This window comes from Delphinus delphis, chromosome 12 (assembly GCF_949987515.2).
Source record: "Delphinus delphis chromosome 12, mDelDel1.2, whole genome shotgun sequence".
Classification (NCBI taxonomy): Eukaryota; Metazoa; Chordata; class Mammalia; order Artiodactyla; family Delphinidae; genus Delphinus; species Delphinus delphis.
In genome coordinates, this window is record NC_082694.2 from 27,423,990 (window position 1) to 27,445,689 (window position 21,700).

General features: G+C 41.8%; 2 protein-coding genes across 3 annotated transcripts in view; both read right to left on the reverse strand.

Annotated features, from left to right (window-relative positions):
• STAMBP (STAM binding protein) overlaps positions 1-607 on the reverse strand; it is a 34,376-nt gene extending 33,769 nt beyond the window's left edge. Inside the window, exon 1 of one of the 2 annotated variants that reach the window (XM_060027508.1) lies at positions 577-607. The gene's annotated coding sequence lies outside the window, so the exon portion shown is untranslated. The other variant, XM_060027507.1, reaches the window with a different exon arrangement.
• LOC132434794 (uncharacterized protein C2orf78) lies at positions 344-19,224 on the reverse strand. Its single transcript, XM_060026366.1, is given in 8 exon segments — positions 344-601; positions 12,344-12,732; positions 12,735-13,094; positions 13,097-13,957; positions 13,960-14,238; positions 15,529-15,580; positions 15,582-16,276; positions 19,125-19,224. Coding segments are annotated over 8 exon segments (2,994 nt in total).
• Positions 19,225-21,700: the final 2,476 nt, after the last annotated feature.

Sequence of the window (21,700 nt, forward strand, 5' to 3'; positions counted from 1 at the left end):
GTTGTCTAATTACTAAACTCAGGGCCAAGCCCATCAAAGCTAACTGAAGCAGAGCAAGCTTGTTGCTCTTCAGTCCCTCTTGGTAGAGGATCTTTTGGTAGAGAATGGAACCCCCTCCCGAGGCCAGGAAGTGGTGCCCAGAGCTACAAGCTGAGCAACACTCCAGGGAGGAGATGCAGTATCCGTAAATAAGGGGGGAAGGTGGCGTAAAGAACCGAGGGGGAAAGATGAGGAGGAGGCGAAAGGAAGTAGCAGGAACGAGCGAAGGAGGCATATACAGTGGAGAGGGACCTCCTGACAACTGCGTGACGCCCCCTTCTCGAAGGCACTCAAGCCCAAGTTGTCAACACCCGGCAAAAATCAGCAAAGGTTTTCGGGTCTTTCGCGTGCGGTAGGAGGGGACGCGCTGGGCCCGGCTGGGAACCAGAGCCGTCAGGGGCCTCGCGCGCGGCAGGCCGGGCAGGGGTCGCGGGGAGGAGAAGGCTGCAGGCCCCACACTCACGGTGGCCGCTCCCCGCCAGAGTCCGACCACGCTCAGCAGCCCGGCCCCACCATACTCCCGGTACCCTTCCCCACCTGTCCCCGCGGTCGACACTCGGCGCTTCCGGAAACGTCACATCCGGCGCCCACCCCGCCCCCTCCCTCTGGTCTATCGGTTAATTCTCAAGAACTTAGGGCAAGGGGCGGCGACTGGTGGGCGGGGCTAGAGCTGCCACCTGCGGAAAAACCCACCAATGAGGAGAGAGCGGGTCGGCGGCCACATTGGTAAAACAAAACCAACGGGGAAGAAAGGGGAAACAAATAGTTAAAGGACCCAACGACCAAGCCAGCTTTTATTTTTAGGTTAGCGCGGACACAGTAAACGTCTGCGCTAACCTAAAATGTCTGCACTAACCACCGATGCATTCCACCATGTGAAAGGCTACACAAGTTGTAATACAACATCCCTTAGAAAAGCTTAGAAAGTATGGAATCAGATAAAATCTATTACATAAATCATACATTTATTGGAATTAGACTGGCAACTTTCATGTTTACCCCATGCCTTCATGTCCTTCACATTTGTGAGGTATGTTAAATGATTATGTCAGTCCTAAAAAGCTACCTTGTCCCAGTTCTCTGGAGAAAACTGTATGAGGTTTATCAGAATTGATTGGGTGTTGAACACTATCCCACCAGTCTATCAATGCCCTATATATACTACTAAGTCATTGGAAAACCAGGAGATGAGCTGTGTTTTTACTTTTATTTTTATTGCTAAATACATATCCTCGGGTCTTCTCTATGTGGAAATTTACTTTCTCTAAATTTCCATTCCCTTATTTTTTTAGAAATTACTCAAGTCTCAGCTCTTGATTTCACCGTAATTTTGTTCATTGCCACATTCAGAAACTCAATGTCCAGTTCTGTTTTAAATCTTTGTGGCCAGAGAGGTAGGTCACATTAGACTCATTGGCTGTTAGGGTCCATCCTTGTTAGTGGCAAGGTTTCCAGAGGAAGAGTATTTGGGGAGCAAGCATTCTAGTGGTTTCCACTAGTAGGATCTAAAAGTAAATTTCATTTTGTAGACTTTAGCACACCACTTTAGCCCCTCACTTTCTTTTTTGAATACTGGTTAAATCATTAATTTTTTTTTAGCATATATTACAACAAAATTTTACCCGTAAATTTGAAAAGCATATCTTCTACAACTATTACCTTTTCAAACTGAAAGCCTTTCAAATCTTCATTAAGAAAAGACTTCATCAGCTTGTTACTAGAAATTTCTCTGTATGTTTTCATGGATTAACTGATTCTGTTCATGGGGTTACCATCACATAAGAAGCAGGTGCACATTTGTTTTAGTTTAGCAATATTAGTTCTTGGTCATCATAATATTCATTAAATGTTTTAATATTTAAAGCTGTTTCAATTTCTAGTCTGAATTTTGTTAAATATTACCTTTGAATTTGTCCCTGCTCCAATGTATAGTATTCAGCTTTATAAATTTTAAAAAATATTAGTAGACTAAAGAACAAAGTTTAATATTTAAGATTGTCTAGAAATATTATATCAATATACATTTGTTCTTGACCACTATATAATATCAGTGAATTTGCTTGCTTTTGACCTCTGCAAAATTGGCAAGTACTTTTCTATTTATCTACACATACTATTTCATAAATGGGTGTGCTTAACAAGTACTAAATGCTTTAAAACTGAAATAGAAACCCGTTTGCTTTGGAGTCTGATTGTATTACCCAGTAATTGAATTGCTTTGTCCTACTGCTGTCCAGAAGAATACCCACAATTTCTTTAAACTCTAAAAATAGTTGCTATAATAAAAAAGATCTTCTGCCTCATTGTCTTATTAACTTAAAATTTTGAATCTTATGAAAGAACTACTATTTTGATTTTGAGTAGGATTTTCCTGCCAGATAGCCCCTCTATCACACCCACATAAATCCAACATTCAAAGAGGGACTGCTGATCTGAAAACCTGGCTAAACTTACCAGGGTTTCTAAATCAGGGAAAAGAAAGCTCCTTCTGAAAATTTCAGTTTGTTTATGTTACTTTCTACACAAAATTGTTGGCCTGAGATATTAGACAACTGTTTTTTGCCTAGCAAAGGACATAACACTAACTTTTTAATGTCACAATGCCAATAAAATTGTATTGAAAATGAGTGTTTAATCTCTAAGGGTCACTGTGAAAAGCAATGGGGACAAAAATATATGTATGACACATGTGTATATTATGAATGCATGGAAATTATGTTCCTTTTCAGTTGGAGTTGGAATTACCTCATGAAGAAGTTGTTCCTTGAGAAGGCTACAGTAAAACTAGTAACATTGAGGTGAATCTGAGGTTTGGGGCTCCACCTGTAGTTTGTTTTGAAGAATAGTGTCTCCTGTCACCAAGAAAAATATCTAGCTGGGAAAATGAGGTTTTGTTTTGTTTTTTAAAGATATATCATGCAAGCACAATGTTTGTTTATTTATTTATTTATTGGCTGCCCTGGTCTTCGTTGTGGTGCGCAGGCTTCTCTAATTGTGATGCATCGGCTCCAGAGCATGTGGGCTCAGTAGCTGAGGCACGGGTTTAGTTGCCCCGCAGCATGTGGGATCTTAGTTCCCCGACCAGGGATCAAGCCTGTGTCCCCTGCATTGGAAGGCAGCTTCTTTTTTGTTTTCATTTGGAAGGCAGATTCTTAACCAGTGGACCACCAGGGAAGTCCCAGGAAAATGAGTTTTTAATGTATGCTTGTAAAGGTTTTAAATGTGTGTGTATTATTACAATTAATGCTTAAATTTGTGCATAAGCAGTCAATTTTATTTTAGACGTATTTTCTTCCTTTGTTACCTGCTAGTTAGCTGTGAGTTATACGATTTATTCCTGATAGCTGAGAGCCTTTTGTTTTAAGTAAGAGTGCCATTCTCAAGGTTGAAAATTTCAACAAGAGTTAAATGAGAAAAGAAACTTTAGGACTATTTGAGTTGTACAGTTTGGGTTGAGGGATTTTATCATTTTATATTTGGTTTACATATTTATTTACAAAAATATTGCCATATGACCAACACTATAACTTTGATCGCAAGATAAAGAATTGCATACTGCTGTATTTATACTCCTTGAAAAACATTCATTTATTCATTCATTTATTCAATCAACAACTATTTATTGAGTACCTACTTTGTGCCAAACACTGTTCAAGGCACTGGGCATATATTAGCCAACAAAGCAGACAAAAAGAAACACAACCCTGCCCTCAAGGATCTTATATTCTAGCGATGGGTGAGGGAATGATGGATTACAAGCAATTATGTGATAAATAAGTAATTACATAGTATATTAGAAGATTCTAAATACCATGGGAGAAGTGGGCTCTGTAAAGGGAATCAGATTGAAGGAAAGGAGAAGTGCAGGGGGACAGTTGTAATTTCAGATAGTGTAGTCAGATAAACCCTCATTGGAAAGATTTGAGTAAAGACTTGGAGGTAACAGCAGGCAGGGAACAGCAAGTACAAAGGCCCTGAGCCAGGAGCTCTCTGATGTACTTAAGGACCAGCAAGGGCTGAGCATGATGGGAGTGGAATGAGTGACAGGGAACATAGCAATAGATCATGTACATCAGGGCTCAGCAAACTACTTGTCTTTGCAAATGAAGTTTTATTGGAACACAGCCATGCCCATTCATTTACATATTTTCTATGGCTGCTTTCATGCTACCAATGCAGAGTTGAATAGTTGAGACAAAAACAATCTGGCTCACAGAGACTAACATTTTTACTGTCTGGCTGTTTATTTGTTGACCCCCGATATAGGTAGGGCCACATAGGCCATTGCAGGGACCTTGGCTTTGACACTGAGAAAAATGAGAAGCCATGGGAGGGTTCAAGCAGAAGAAGGACAGGATCTGACTAATGTTTTGAAAGGATCATTACAGTGGCTGTGTTGACAAATTTTAGGCAGGCAAGGGTGGGAATAGGAAAGCCAGTCAGGACTGTGGTTCACAAGGTACACTGGGGCGCCCCCCAGGACACCACATAAATTCACCAGCCTATAGCAGGATATTTAAAATTTTTGAAGGATTCACAGCAATATTTGACATCTGTTAGATACCACGTGAGCTTCTAGCTGGTAGATAGTTCACAGTTTCAGCATTAGGTTGTGCTATATTCCTTTCAATGCTGTCATATGATTGTGAACCTGGGATTTTGGGCAGTAGTTGTAACAAAAGTCAAGTACTAATTGAAGATCAGTGTGGAGCAGGAAATGAGTCTGGCAGCACCCAATTTAATTCTAAGGTTTGAGATGTTGTACAGTGCCCAACAGTCCCCCACATTCCATTAGCAAGTAATTGTGGTTATTTCAGAGTGAAATAAAAATATTTTCCTTTTAATTCACATGTATTATTTTTCAAACGTCTACCTAGTTGTTGGAGCATTGTATCATTGTGCAAATGGGGCATTTTTCCTGTGGCTGCTCTAACAAGTCACCACAACTGGTGGCTTTAAAAAGCAGAAGTTTATCAGTATTATTCACTGTACAGTACAGAAAAATAATGAAATGCTAAGCTTCAGTTCAAAATTAAATATGCTTTGATAAATACAGCATGCACTACATGATGTATGGTACAATAAAGTTAAGGTATTGTTTGTGAATCATTTTATATTTTACATTACCCAAACATTTTCAAAGTCAAAACTTGGAGTATTCTTCATATTTTTCCTGCATTAAGTTTTCCACTGCCTTTGAAAATTCACTTGTATTTCATAGTATAAATTAAGCAAGGGACCATTTCAATTTCTTTTAAAAAATTTATTATGAGTTTGGAACTGCCTCTTCCTAATATTCTGTTGCATTCTTTGAGGGTGACAGAAATCTAATAAGGTACAAGTGTGGAACACAAGTGAAAATAATAAATTACAGATATACTATAAGGTATTTATTCACACACGTTTAAGGTGACATTGAACAGAGCCATACTCTTCAATTTTCAAAGTGCTGTGTATTCAGTCAAACAATGTGAAATGATACTTTCCTGATGTATTTCTACTTATGTTTTGTCCTAGTTAAATTGCTATAAATAAAGGGGCTTTAGGTGCATTTGTAGCAATTGTCAGCAACTGAGTAATTTCTGTGACTAAATTCATTAAAATATATAGAATAAAAAAAAAGCAGAAATTTATTTTTTCACAGTTCTGGAGGCCAGAAGTCTGAAATCAATACCACTGGGACAAAATTAAGGTGTCAGTAGGATTTACACTCCCTTCAGAGTCTCTTGAGGGAGTTTTCGTTCCTTGCTTCTGCCAGCCTCTGGTGGTTGCTGGCATTGCTTGGCTGGTGGCTGCAACACTCCAGTCTTTGCTTCCATGGTCACTTTGCCTTTCCCTCTTCTGTCTCTATCAAATCTCTTTCTGCCTCCATTTTGTAAGATGCATATGATTACATTTAGGGCTCACCCTGATAATCCAGGATAACCTCCCCATCTCAAGATCCTTAATTTGATCACATATGCAAAGATCCTTCTTCTAAATAAGGTAGTAATATTTATAGGTTTGAGGAATTAGGATCTGATCTCTTTGTGTGGTCGTTATCCAGCCTACTGCAAACATAAATGCTTATTAATTATTGGCACCCAACTAGTTAATAAATGGGACTGTTAAGTATTGCTTTTAGCCTAGAGGTGAGACACCAAAGGCTCTGTAAATCTAGAAAGTTTGGGAAGCTTCTGAGTTGGGAGGCTATCCTAGTAATCTGGGCAGGAAATGATGGGGGCTTGGACTAATGTGGAAATGGAGGAAAGTGGTTAGAAGTGCACAAGTTCTAGATACAATTCAAAGGTAAGGCAGTCAGAGTTTGCTGATGCATCGTTGGCAGGGAAGAAGAGGAGTCAAGTGATTTCGAAGGTCTCTGGCCTGAGCAACCGAAAAAATGATATTACCATGAACTGAGATGAAGAAAACTGGGCATGGACCAGGTCTTTTGCTGGGGAGGAGGGCAGATTGGAGATTCCATTTTGTACATGCTTAGGAAAGTCAATCAAAGAGAAGGAAGAGAGGGAAGGAAAAGATACACATTCCTGACCAGGACCTGCCTTCAGACTCTCCCCCTGCCCACAGGCTTACTCCACCTCTCATGGTGGCCAAATGTCCCCCAACCCATGAGCCCTTTAGATTGTTGTGTTTTAACTTCCTATTCAAAACATGGACTGAGCAAATACACACATGAGACATCAGACAGAGGAGACTCAGAAAGCCTCTTCTGACCCAGAGTCCTAACGAGGGTAGTGTAAATGGGGCTCTGCTTCGGGAAACTGAAAATTATAGAAACCCACATTTCAAGTAATTATGGCAAATGATGGAGCAGAATTTCAGAAAGATGGAGGCAGTTGCACATCATTTGAATCTCACCAAACCTTCTCATGGAACTAGATCAACCAAAACCAAGTGCCCATGGGTAACACTTATCGAGAAACTAGAAACCCCAAAACAAGAGGGTGTGTCAGACCACCACCCACAGAGACCTGCCTGGTCCCAGCATCTGCACCAAAGGAAGTGCCAGACAGGAGCAAGCATCTGATGGACATGAAGACAGGAGTCCTTCAAAATGCCAGCAGGTATTCATTGGAAAGCACTGTGGGCCAATATGAGAACAGCAGCTGACTGGGAGAGATTTTACCAAACTCTAACGTGAGTAAGGACAAGGGGCCCAGAATAGTCCAAAGGGATGGAGCAGTCTAGCCCTTCTACATCATCAAACTGAGCAGCCAGAGCTCCTTTCCAGGATGTGACCCACACAGAAGAGAAACTTTTGGGAGGAAAAACAGGCATAAAGGGAAATGTCTTGGTAAAAGTCAGGGAGGGCAGCAGAGCCAGGAAACCTCCGAAAGTAAGCCACTGTGTTTTTGAATACTACATTAAAAAAACAGACAAACAGAAATTCTGTGAAGTTAGAAAAGCAATTCTCAATCACACCTCCTTTTTATTTTTTTAATATATATATTTTTAATTAATTAATTTATTTGGTTGTGCTGGGTCTTAGTTGCAGCAGGCAGGCTCCTTAGTTGCAGCTCCTGAGTTGTGGCACGCGAACTCTTAGTTGCAGCATTCATGTGAGATCTAGGCCCCTGACCAGGGATCGAACCCGGGACCCCCTGCATTGGGAGCTTGGAGTCTTATCCACTGCCCACTAAGGAACTCCCTCTTTCTTTTTTCTTCCTTCCTTCCTTCCTTCCTTTCTTTAAAGCTCCAAGTCATTTAAAATACATGACTTCTTACTAAAAATCTCCAGTTCATATAACCAAGGGGTTTATAACTTCTCCTTTAAGTTATATTCCTGGGACTTCCCTGATGGTCCAGAGGTTAAGATTTGGTGCTTCCAATGCAGCAGACATGGGTTGAATCCCTAGTTGGGGAGCTGAGATCCCACATGCTGCGCAGCCAAAGAAATTTTTTTTAAAAAGTTATATTCCTGTATTATTGAATTTAGTGGTTTAGATTTTTTTTAATGTTTAGAAGATTTCAATTTATTTACCAGGAACAAACAAAACATAATGTAAAAACAGTTTTCAGGAAACTATTTCCATCATTCTTTTCTTCCCTTTCTCCTGCAGATTGGTGTTTTATCTTTACAAGTTCTCCGTCGTTCCATAAGAGAGCTGCTCTTCTTCTGGTTTCATAAGAGATGGTGAACCGTGTTAAAATATCCAGTTTACCTAAATTTCTAAAGTACACTTCAGGGAGCGAATGATGGGGTGGGATGTTGGGGCAGAGTGAGAGATACAGATTCTGGTGAGACTGAGAGTCATTCACAAAAATTACTGGGCTGTGGTGAAGGGAGAACAAAAATAAATCAGGTTCCTGCTGGTGGACAGGAAGCCAAAATGAAGAAGAATGGTGCGTAGCCGGGCAATGTAATTAGGCCCATAAGTGCTGTGTCTTCTGATAGTAATTATGAACAGAAACCAACTAATAATTATGAATAACATGTAGGTGACCAATCCTTGAGAGCTGAGGTAGAGAGAAGGAAAGATGACATTATACCTTGTCTCTAGTTCATTGAGTTTCCCAGGCTGGTTGTGACCAATCCTGGGTGAAATCATAACTAAATCATTTTTGCTAAGGTGATCAGCTTTCGTGGGGTCCTTTCTCTGCACTCTGTCCAATGATAAAGCCCACTGGTTTATGCCTCCTGGAAAAGAGTTATTTCAAAACAGTATAAGTGAAGCATTGATGAAACAGCCATGAGGAACACGTTTCCACATGGCCTCGCACCTCCTTTTCAAAGTGCTTTAAAACTTTTTTCATCCAAAAATCAATTAAAAAAAAAGGATTGGGATCAAATCCCATACAGAGGTAGTGTAAGAAAAAAGAGAATAAGGAGCAGAATAGCATCTCTTCAGACAATAAAATCAAGTTGGAAAAGACAGGTCCACAAAACAGATCAAAACTGTAACCTAGGGCTTCCCTGGTGGGACAGTGGTTGAGAGTCCGCCTGCTGATGCAGGGGACATGGGTTCATGCCCTGGTCCGGGAAGATCCCACATGCTGCGGAGCGGCTGGGCCCGTGAGCCATGGCCGCTGAGCCTGCGCATCCGGAGCCTGTGCATCCAGAGCCTGTGCTCCACAACAGGAGAGGCCACAGCAGTGAGAGGCCCACGTACCGCAAAAAAAAAAAAAAAAAAAAAAAAAAAAACAAAACTGTAACCTATTATTTCAAAGTGGGCTAAAAGATGTTAGGAAAAACAATGGAAAAGATGAAAGAACATGGATCGAGGAGGGAATGGGAAGTTACTGTCTAATGGCTCTAGAGTCTCTGTTTGGGATGGTGAAAAAGTTCTGGAAAAGGTAAATGCTGATAAATGCCACCTATGGGTGTTTGGTTTTAGTTGATCTTCTTCCATGAAAGGGTTTGGAGAGATTCAGAAACTATGCTGCTGCCTCCATCTTTCTGAGGTCCTGCTCAATCTTTAGACATAATTATTTTGAATTTGGATAGTGGTGATGGTCGCACAGCATTGTGAATGTATTTAATGTCACTGAATTGTATACTTGAAAATGGTTGAAATAATAAATTTTCTTTTATGTATATTTTACCATAATAAAAAAAACCGTGAAAGAACAGCATAAATCAGAATTAGGTAAGATGATAGAACTCAGGACAGAATTCAAAATAAAAGAAAAAAATTTCAGAAATGAAGACTAAATTTAAAATAATACAAGAGTGGGGAGTTCCTGGTTGTCCAGTGGTTAAGAATCCACCTTCCAATGCAGGGGATACAGGTTCAATCCCTAGCTGGGGAACTGAGATTCCACATGCTGCAGGGCAACTAAGCCCGCATGCCGCAACCACTGAGCCCGCGTGCTCTGGAGCCCATGCGCCACAACTAGAGAGCCCCCGAGCCACAAGGAAGAGCCCACATGCTGCAACTAATATCCAACACCGCCAAAAATAAATAAATAAATTAATTAATTAATTAAATAATACGAGTGAATGAACATAATGGATAATGTCTTGAGAGAAACAAACAAGAAAAGGAAAAATTTTTTTTAATCAAAAAGAAGATAAAAAGAATTTTAGAGAAATGGCAAACATAAAAGATAGGCAAAAAAGAGTCAGGACAGCTCTGAAAAGAGTAACATAAAAATGTATAAGAATCTATTATACCATAAAAGTGACATTTCAAATCAGTGGGACAGATTAGTCAATAAATTGTGATACATACACGTTGAGGTATAAATAGTTCTCTGGAAGGATCCACAGCACGGCAAAAGCAGATGTCTCTGAGGAGGGAAATGTGTGGCTGGGGCACGTGGGGAAAAGGGTGACTTTTCGTTGAATACCCTTGTGGACCTTTTCTAATGTTCTGTCATGTGACTCTATTACCTCTGAAGTTCGCCTGAGTTCAAACCCCAGTTCCCCCAGTTGCTAGCTCTTAATCTTAGGCAAACTCTTCACACTCTCCAAGCCTCTTTATCTGTGAAATAAGGTCAGTAACTTAGCCTGGTGCTGCCTGGCACAGAATAAACTGTCAATAAATGGAGATTATTAGTGTAAAAAACCCAAATGCCCATCAATGGATGAATGGATTTTTAAAATGTGGTGTATTTGTGAAATATTACAGTCATAAAAAGGAATGAAGTACTGACACATGCTACGACATGGACGAACTTGAATATATTATGCTAAGTGAAAGAAGCCACACACAGTGGTCCCATTTGTATTATGTCATGAAATGTCCAGAAAAGGCAAAAGCATAGCAACAGAAAGGAAATTAATGGTTGCAGGGACTGAAGGAGGAGGGGATGAAGAGGGTCTGCTGATGGTTACAGGGGCTTCTTTGTGGGGTGATGAAAACGTGATGGGTTAGATGACGGTGATGGTTGCATAGGCTTGTGAATGTACGAAATGACGCTGAATTTGCAGTTTCAGAAGGTGAATGTTATGGCATGTGAATGACATCTCAAAAAATTAATGTTGAAAATGAAAATTGCCAGTTTTCCCATGGTCACCATCCACTATCCACTGTCTCCATCTCTCCCTTCTCCCCACTGCATTCCTTTTGACGCCCACCCCTGCCGCTCTCTCCCATCCTCACTCCCTTGACCTGCCCCACGAGGCCTCACAGGGAGCCTGTGAACCACTGGGCGCCTGGGTCCTGTGGCTGTTGGAGCGGCTGCCCAGTGTGCGTGCCCCCACCGCTCTCACCCGTGAGAGTGGACGCTTCCGTCGGATTTTCTCATGCGTTTCAGTAGATGGTGATGTTTACAGAAGGCGGCACACGCCCTGGTCAACGGAAGAAGCCCCGCAAGTTAATATTTAGGCCCGTCCAGAAGTTTGATCTCGTCGACCAGTAACCTCAGGATGCTGTCCTCTGAAAGCCAGGTTGGCCGCCTGCAGGCACTTACAAATACTGAGGACTTTGGAGGCATTTGGGCCTCAAATTGAGGCCTTGTACCTGCACACACGATGTGACCTCAGCCCTCTGCTGCACCTCTCTAAGTGAAGTGGCACAGGAATACTGGCCTTGCCTTTTGTGGCCAGGATTAACTGAAGAGTGCATTGGCTGCCCTGGAGCTTAGATGTTGAGTACATCGTGATTAACATACCAGGGCCTACTCGTGGGCCTCGTGATGCAGCAGTTCCTTGGCTGTGCCCCTGTCGTCAGCTGCCCCTAGGATAACTCTGAGCCGTAGCCACCTCTCTGGTAGATTTCCCTGTCCCCCCACTATAATCACACCTGGATAAGGCAACTCAAACCTTTCAGAGATGTGTCCTGAACCTCCTGTTTTCTTAAATACCTATCTGGTGGTTGTGAGACTTAAGGCCAACCTCCCCAAGAGACTTTTTCTGTTTCTCCTAGTAAACCTAGACTCACCTTCTGTCATCTTCAAGTCTACTCAAATTTGGTTCTTTCAACCCTGACCTCTGACCCTGCTTTTTACTTCTTCCATTTCATCCTCACTCCTGCTTCCTTTCATAAATCCATAAATCTCTTTTGGCCTTCCTAGCCCTGGGCCAAGTTCCTTCCTCTTTCCTCAGTTTTTACCCCTTTCTTCCCCTTTCCTTCATTCTCCCATCCAACTTTCAGTCCTTCCTTTCTCATGCAGACTTTGATTCCAACCCCATCAAAAACAAACAAACAAACCAAAAAGCTAAAACACGCCACAGTTAGCAGCATCTCAAGATTCAAAAGCTTTATTACTCATCTATTAATTCTATTACATTTATTTATTCAGTTTTATTGTTTTAAAATATATCAAAATAAATAGAGAAATTTGTACCTGTCTTATCTGTATATGGAAGAGCAGCTGGTCCCCAAGGTGGCACCCACACTCCTAGCAGCTCTTACTTTACATATCCGTAGTAGTCAGCAATTTCCATTTCTTTTTCCCTCTCAATGAAAAATTGCACTTTCCCCAAAGAGGTGTATTTGGCAGCATTCTCATGTTGTTGTTGAGCCCGTCTCTTCATGGCCTCCCGCTCTGGCCTCTGCTCGTGTTCGATGGGCTTTGACATTACTGGCTCAGGAACATTGGGTTCCCTCCATGGAACTGGTTGCTCGCTGAAGTCTTGGAGTAGAAATGGGGTTTGGAGCTTGGGTGGGGACTGGCGCTTAGTCACAGCAGGGGGAACAGGCTCCCGCTGGAGAGAAGTGCAAGATGAAGTTCCATAGCGTGCAGGCCTAGGAGCAGCAGACTGAGGGACACTAGGCTGCGTATGGTCGGTCCAACCCGGTTGGGTTGGTTAGTCATAGTTGGCTGAGATGGTTTGGCAGGACCTGGCAAAGAGGCAGGAGCTGGCTGGGATGAACTCACTGCAGGAGGTTGAGCTGAGTTAGTAGAAGCAGGCTGGGCACAGTCAGCCAGAGCAGGCCGATGTGAGGCCAGAGACTGTGGCCTCCGAGGAGCAGGTCGAGCTTGAGGCTTGTCCCAGGCAGAAAACGGCAGAGGTATCAACTTGACCTTCCCAGGAGGCGGCAGCTCCTACTGGGATGGAGATGGACACTCTTTCTCAGCACTGCTGTCTGGTTTCTGGGCTTCGACTTGAGTTTTCTCAGGACTCTTACCCTCAGGTGGGGTATACCTCCATGGCTGGATAGCTGGGGGTGTTTAGGGTTGCTTGAATTTCCCAAGACCCGACAGGAAGAGAGCCCAGTTTTCTTATCATTCTTCTCCCCCAGTGCATGAAGAACCTTCACAGACCCCAGCCTGCACATGCCTAGGGAGGTTCGAGGCTTTTTAAAGCTCTCTTGGATAAGCTCAGTTTGGTGTTCCTTTTGCTTCGTCTGGGGAATTGTTGGCTTCTCTCCTGCCTTGACTTTGTTCCCTGACTGCTTTTTCTCATCAGCCTTCTTCCTTCGTCTGGTCCTTGAGGTGCTTTCCTGCCCGTGGCTCTGAGTATTGCTGATCTTTCTGGATGCAGCTTTCTGAGGTTTGCCTTTGGAATGCTTGGCCGTGGTCACAGGAGCGCTGTCCCTGACTGCAGCATGGCATAGAAGCACTTCTCCCCCTAGCAGGCACTCTGGATTCTTTGGCTGGATTTTGGCCTTGGGAGCACCACTGATAGGCTCAGAGGCTTTATGTTTGTTCTTCCTGGGTTGAGCAGAGGGAACCTTTATGACACTTGGCTTTTGCTGCACCTGATTCACCTTAATGGCTCTGGTGTCTTTGGCTTTGATCACGTTGGGACCTTTGGATTGATCAAGATCTTTCAAAGAAAAAAAGAGCTGGGGAAGGTGAATATCCTCCGCCAGTGTAGTAATGTCTGCAAAACCACTGCTAGATTCCATCCCATTTTCAGGTGTCCCTGGGTCCTCAAGACTCTGGCTGTTCTTTCCCAGATCAGCATTTTCAGAAGCAGCTGCTCCTCTTGGCTAAGGGGATGCATCAGTGCAGGCCAGGAGCCGGTGAATATCAGGGATTTCTAAAGGGAGTAGTGGAGGCTCTTGGTTTTCTCTTGGGATCTGTAGGCATCCAGAGGCTTTGAAAGCTTTGTTTTAATATCCTCCAAGTGCTCACTCTCTATTTGTCTCTGGCTTGGAGCTGGAGGCAGGGCCAGGAGACTACTGGCGCTCTGGACTGGAGCTGTCCCTGAAATGTCCCCAAGTTCAGGTGGTGGGTTACTCTCAAGTATCTGAATATTTCTGCTCCTGCAGGACTTGGGGAGTTCTTGAGTTTGTGTCACACAAGATGTCTGGCTTGGAGGTTGCAATACCAGGGAATGTTTCATCACCAGGGAAGTCTCCATCCCTACAAAGGAATCAAGGTAGAAGTCAGTCCCTGGTAAGTGAGATGCTCCCCCTAATCACCAACACAGCAATCATGTACCTTTCAAGGTACATGATTGCTGTGTTGGTGTTTAGGGGCAAGACGGGCAAGGCATTTCTAGTAACTCTTCTTAAGGATCATGGACAGTGCCCTATGCTATGAGATAAGGGGTGACTGTTGTAATTCTTACTGGTGATCATTTCATGTCACTGATTCTTGGCTTTCTTTGTATTTCATAAGATTGTTATAAATCAATTAAAAATGAGTCTTATTTTTAAAAAATGAAATGTTTTATAAAGTCTAGCATTCTCATATAGAGTCCTTTCAATTCTCCCCACTTTCCTGAGAGGCTAAGGACACTTCACACCATGAATTAGGAGAGGGAGTAGACCCTTCATGATGAAATATATAAACAAAGACAGAGTCTTAGCCTGCTTGCTCTGGACAGGATCTCGGACCACAAGGTCTTAAATTCTGGTATAAATTAAGGAAGTGAGGACAGTTAAACTGTCACTATCATAACAAGAGTTCTGAAACACCTTCCAAAGAGACTCTAGCAGTAGGACAGGGAAGGGAGTGAGACAGTGTGGTAGTACAGGGGGAATGATTGGCTGCAGCAGTGAAAAATGTGGTACCTATTAGTATGCTCTCGGGGTTCTTGTACGTGTAGCATAGATGACCTTTACAGTGTCCCTCCCACCTTCCCCCATGCATTACGTGTTCTTTTTTTTTTTTTTTGGTTTGTTTAATTTATTTTAATTTGTTTATTGTTTGAACTTATTTATTTTATGTATGTATTTGTTTGGCTGCACTGGGTCTTCATTGCTGTGCACGGGCTTTCTCTAGTTGCGGCTAGCGGGGGCTACTCTTGGTTGCGGTGTGTGGGTTTCTCATTGTGGTGGCTTCTCTTGCTGCGGAGCACGGGCTCTAGGCGTGTGGGCTTCAGTAGATGTGGCTCACGGGCTCCAGAATGCAGGCTCAGTAGTTGTGGCACATGGGCTTAGTATCTCCACGGCCTGTGGGATCTTCCCAGACCAGGGCTCGAACCCGTGTCCCCTGCATTGGCCGGTGGATTCTTAACCACTGCACCACCAGGGAAGCCCTAGGTGTTCTTATATGAGTCTAAAACCAGAGAGCCCTGAGCAAAGGTAGTGGTCATTAAAGGCTCAGGACCTAAATTCTACCTGTCTGTACACCACTTCCCAGCTGTAGATTTGACCCTATTTTTGAATGCTGACCTCATTGTTCAACTTTCTTGCTGTTTGTACTCACCTTGAAAACTTGTTTCTGTGATGGCTTGAGCAGACACAGGGTAGTAGATTCCAAGAGGTGGAAGCTGGTGGTTGGATATTTGTGGGCTGAATCTCCTTTAGTACCATAACCACTTTTGGTTGCACAGAGGCCCTACTTCCTGTGTATGACACAGAGCCATAGGATTGCAGGCAGGAGCCAAGTTCTCCATTCAGTAAAGACCCCAATGTGCCTTGGTTATAGTAATATACCTGGCTTCCTTCCTGGTAGGGAAGTGACAGGCTGTGTCCCTAGTCTGGAATCTGAGATGGTGTTCCCTGAGCAAGCCTGGCAGAAAGTGATGGATATAGAGGGACCATGTTATTGGTGTCTGCAGTTTTATCATACTGGGCTGCCGTAAACATGGAAGAAGCAGCTGTGTGCTGGTCAGTGACTGCCAGAGTAAAGTCTCCGAGTGAAGGAGAATTCTTTTCAGTGCTTCCTGTGATGTCCCAGTCAAGAACACCTGGATAGGAAGCAGCTGAAGTGGTGCTCTGGCTCTGGTCAGTAACTCCAGATAACATAGTTGTGCTAGAATGTTGGTGAAGGTAGGCACTACCCATGAGTGTCTGGAAGGAGGTAGCCATAGTTGATGCCAAACTGACGGCAGGAGCAGAGACTCTGGAGAAGTTGCAGACACTTCCTGTTAGGGAAGTTGCATTGCTCACCCCAGGAAGAGAGTGCTGCAGAGAATTCAGAGTTCCAAGTAGAGATGGATTTTGGAAATTTTTTGTAAGAACAAGAGGGTAATGAAAACATCAGGGAGATTGATAAATTCTCACTATGTTTGAGGAATAGCATTATCTTAAGTTTCTTGCTATCCGGATACCTCTAGTGTCAATACTTACTGAGAAACCAAAAATCAGACCGTTATGATGGTGGCAAGGACTGAGCAGTTTTACACTCTTCTGTATTAGCTGCCTGTGCTCCCATGTTGGGCACAGAAGACCCAAGTGGTATGGCTCAGACATTGTTCTCTAGGCTGGAAGCAACCTTCTTCCTGCCCTATCTTTCCTTTCAGGCTGAACTAGTATGGACTTCTATGCTGTTTCGTAGACTGGGAGCATTTTAGAACTAGGAGGTCTTAGAGAACTTCTATTTTCACAGTCTCATTTCATGAAGAAGGAAACTGAGACTCAGAGAGGTCAGGTTGACTTGTTCAACTTCTCTCATTATGTTAGTATCCTTACCAGGTTTCAGAGCCTAAGTATCCTGACTTGCTTGCCAGGACGCTACTCTGAGCATGATACTGCCAGAAAGCGGGAGAAGTAGAACTTATAATATAGGCATTTTTTTTGTCCGTTAGAAAATAGTACAGCTATTATCATTGTCATCTTCAGTGTCTCACTTTGCTTGTGGAGTTCCCATGCTATTACCTAGAGTTCACATATAGCTCAGTCCAACTGGTAAATTTAAAGAGTCATTTTTACCCTCTTAAAGCCTGGTTTCTCATCCTACCTCAAAATGATTACCTGAAAGTGAATTTCTTAAGTGCTTTTGGAAACAAAAAAGTTATCTGCTTACTTCAGATTACTCATCTATAAAGTGGTTATAACAGCACCACCAATAATAATAGCAGTAATAATTAATACATGAATAAGCTGATATATAGCGTATGATTTATATGGAGGAAGATACAATAAGTTCTAGAAAGAAAAATCATGAAAAACATATTACATAATGAAAAAGAAATACATAGATATTAATGAAAACTTGGGTATGTGGCAAGTATCAAAGCATAATGAGTTTACTAACAAATGACATTCTGTACCATACATGCAATAATATGAAAGTGAATTTTGCCCACTCTATTTTAGTGAATACTATTAACCAAAAAACGCGGTAGAATGTGATTTTGAATGGATTTTTAGCCAATACATACAGACACAGAAGATATATCAGTAAAAATGCATAACAAGCAACAAAATTCAATCAACGTGAATGTATAGGGGGCCACAATATATGCAGACAAGTATTTCAATGAAAACTGGTACAAAGCAGACAGCAAAATAATAAGTGTAAAAGAATTTCATCATTGTTCTCATTCATATTTTTACCCAGCAATAACAGGTATTAAGCCTGGTAGAAATATATATTTCAAAGAATAGAAATATACAATAAGCAGAAAGGAAGCTTAAAAAGTATCAAGATGGTTTTTTTATTTATCCTAGAACTTAGATTATAATCATCTTCAACATCCAAGAAGATGACATCCCAAAACCTAAAAAAACCATCATCACTAGAATCCAATTAAAAAAGATTTTCAAATGTAAAAACATCAAAAGGACTCCACAATATTGTTCTAGATAAATGTGGAATTTTTTTTTCTTGCTGCGCCACATGGCCCTGGCAGTGAAAGCACCGAGTCCGAACCACTGGACCGCCAGCGAATTCCCTCATGTGGAATTAGGCATGTGGGGCTTGACTTTATCTTTTTCTTCGTAAGTAGCTAAGATCTAAAAACGAACGATGGCTGTTGATCAATGTGCTCTCTGTGTTAGGAAGGAAAGAACTGTAAAGATGAAAAGCAACCTTGCCTTAGAACCTACATATCACACAAGGGAAATAGTCCTTCTGATTCAATTTAGAAGATATCATTTAAAATTTTTAATTAGTAAAATGTCTACATAGTTTAAAAATTAGAAAGAATCAAACATTGAAAAGCAAACCCCTAGATAACCACTTTGGTTTCCTATTTATAGGAAGCATCATTTCCAGGACATATTTCTAAAATATTTATATTCAAAACTGTCAAGTGCCAACTGTATTCAGAGAGGCAATAAAAGAAAAAATACTGAGTATGACTTTTCTGGTAAGCTGCCTTTCCTGGTGATACCCTGTTCTGTCCTTACTTTCCTCTTAGTCTGTTAAAATAAGGATTTGCTACAATAAACTTTGTTTTGCCCTGCTCTGAGCAGATTTCACTCTATGCTCTTTCTGCTTTAATTTAAAATCTTTGGTTCCCATCAACATTCCATTGCAAACTACATTTTTCTTGAGAGCTCCTCTATGCTTTCCCTCTTCATTCTTATTTTTTTTCCTATCTCTTTTTTCCTGTTGGCCTGTGCTGATGAAAACAATCCTAAACTTCCTTACGTTTGACTCTGTGCCTCCCTATAGCCCAGTACCCTCCATCCTCTCTCCCTATTTTCTCTTTACAACTAGTCGAAATATTAGTGGAGGGAGACCTTTAGAGATGAAACATCTTGCTATATATTGCTAGTTTTCTATGTCACCTGTCTTTTCTATGTTTCTGTTGAAACACTCTTGAGAAGTCTCTGATTTCATTTTCTACAAGGGTACCCTTTAAGGCTCAATATTAGAAAAGAAAGGGATCAGAGTGATCAAGCAATGTAGTGTTCTAACGTAACTGATAAGGAAAATATCAGGCTTTGTGAGACAGTCAATGATTTGTCCAAAGTCACACAGATAGTAAATGCCAAAGTCAAAACTGAAATTAGGTCTCCAGACTTCTAGTTCAATACTTTCCCTCATTATTCCATGCTATTTTGAATCTACTAGTAAATTTAGGGGCAAAATAAATCTAACGAAAAAAATTAAAAAGTTTCTTTTCTTACCTGACATGGTCCTAGAAGAAAAGGAAACATCAACTGCAGATATGAGGGATGAAGAGACAACACCAGAGGATGTCTGAGTGGCTGCAGCTGAATGGCGCATGTGTCCAGTACAAAGGTCACTGGTTACTGGTCACTTGTCACTGGTCACCGCTCACTTGTGATGATCCAAATTTATTTACAGACAAGTCCACGGAAACCCCAAGACTCTACCAAGTGGTAGTAGGTTTGGTAGGAGAATGATGTCACAAAGCAGGCAGTTTACAGGTACGAGATAGCCAATAGGGAGGTCCGATCCCCAACAGGAAGGCGGGGATGGGTGGAGAGAGCGTAGCAGAGCTAAAACAACACCTAAATTTCTGAGCTCTGGGGAGGAAATCCTAGAAGACAGATTTACCTCCCCCAGGCTCTTATATTAGGGAAATCATTGCAACATTTCTTACAGACGTTCATTAATAACATTAACTAACAGTTACTTATATTCTATAGAGTATTATATTCTATGTATCATATACTTAGAGCTATATATATATATATAACTAATTAATATTCTTAGGAAGGAAAGAGCCATCTAGTTGAACTATTACAGTTGTTCTGAAAACATATCTGTCTAATTAGTGAACTTATAGCAACTTTTATGGAGAAAAAGTAGGGATTAAGAAGTTTTTCTTGTAACTTGGTTAAAGCGTAGGGTGAAGTTTGTTGCGTGTACCTTGTGGAGAATGTTGTGGTCCAAGGCTCTTCTCTTTCAGTTTCGTCTCCTTGACTCCTACCTTCCTTGGGCTGGGCTAGGCTGGGCCAGGTTGGACTTGTGACTTACATTTCTCTTCTGCTTTCTTTTTTTTTTTCCATTATGGGCATTGTTTCTAGGACAAGCGTTGATCTTGCATTCTTACCCTCATGGATGCTACTTTCTGTCAACTTCCAGCAGCAGGAGTCTTCTTTTCAGTGCTTGATGCTTCTCAAAACAGACTCTGCCCACTGGAAGCAAATACCAAAGAGCTAGAGACAGCTGTTTGCAAAGCTTTCCTCTTCCAGCCTTTGGTTGCAATTCTTTTGCCCATAATTTGCTGCCTCTAGTTCCTTGGGCCACACAGGTATCCTGCCATCCAGCTCCTTTATATGTGAGAGACATTCTGAATACTGTCCCTTTTTCTTTGCACAGAAGTATATACAGTGTGGCAGTTACTGTAATCTCCACCCCCTTGCAAACAGCCACTCTAGAATCTTGGACCTCTAGGATTCTCTGTCTTGCATGCGTGGGTGCAAAGCCAAGCAAAATGAAGAGGAGAATAATTAGAGAAGGAAGCGGACGTTCATGGAGAACTGGGAGCAGATAAGGTGAAAGGGCACAGGAGAAAAGAGATTCATGTAGACTTTTTGGTTTCTGTGGGAAACAAGTTGACACACTTTGGCCTCATTTAGTATTACCAGAACAGACAGTCATAGATGTAAGTAGCTCGATAGTGCGGCAACTGCCATGAATTCTGTACACCAAAGGGAACAGTCTTACATATATTTCTCATTTTGTTTTCTCTCATAGTACCTTATTAATGGCATTCACTGGTACGTTTGTAGAACACAGATTTTTTTAAAATGTTCTGGTTTTGTCTGCATGGTTATTTCCTTGTCATATTTTTAAGGACTCCAACATTGTAAGACATACTGCATGTTTTTCTCTTGACGATCGTTTATCTTGAAGCATCATGAACGAACTTGACCTGTTGGATTTTGTGGAGAAACTTGAAAAAGGGTCTGTGAAAAAGGCATTGCGGTGAGTCGCATTATGCACCCAAGCGTAAGGAGCAGACATCTGCCATCAGCCCAGCTTGGCCTGGGTTGCCTCTGTTTTAGTTCCCGTGGTTGGTGCTTTGCTCCCTAACCACTCTTGTGACTGTGGTGATGTGAGTAAGGGCTGAGTTGCTAATGATTTATATGTGAGGTAAGCTGGTTTGAGGGAGGAAATCTATGGATCTAGTCATTTTCCTTGGTGGTAAGCTTTCAGGGAGGGGTGCAAAGATTGATCTTTCTGGGGACTTTTCTAGTACCAGGAAGATATCCCATAGATGGGACCTCCAAAGACACACATTTAATTTTCAGGCCTGTTTTTCCTATTATGAGATATGAGTTTTTTCACTGATGGGGATGATGCTTATCTGAGAAGAAATTGTGAAAGGTGTTGTAGTATAGAGATGTGGCTTAAGCTTTTAAGTGTTTTTCAAGGTTTTTCCCCTAAGCTTCCTACTTCAGATGGCCTACTTACATGATACTAATATGTGATGTGAGGCTAACAACTTACTGAATACCTGCAAGCCAGATCAGTGTCTCTTTTCTCTGTATTTCCATGGAAATCAAGGGACCCATAGCTACTGCAGGTTAGGGTGGGTGGTGTGAGATTGGGGGAAGTGTGGTAAGACACATTTTGGTATCAGTAAAATGTTTACATATTAAAATATTCAGTCCCAACATTCAATTCTATTTAGGCAAACCCTTAGTTAGGCTTTTCCTGGTTCCGAGCCTATGTAACTTATTTTCTCTCCCTAGTTCCAGCCATTTAACTTTAGCTTGCAGGTTGAGCA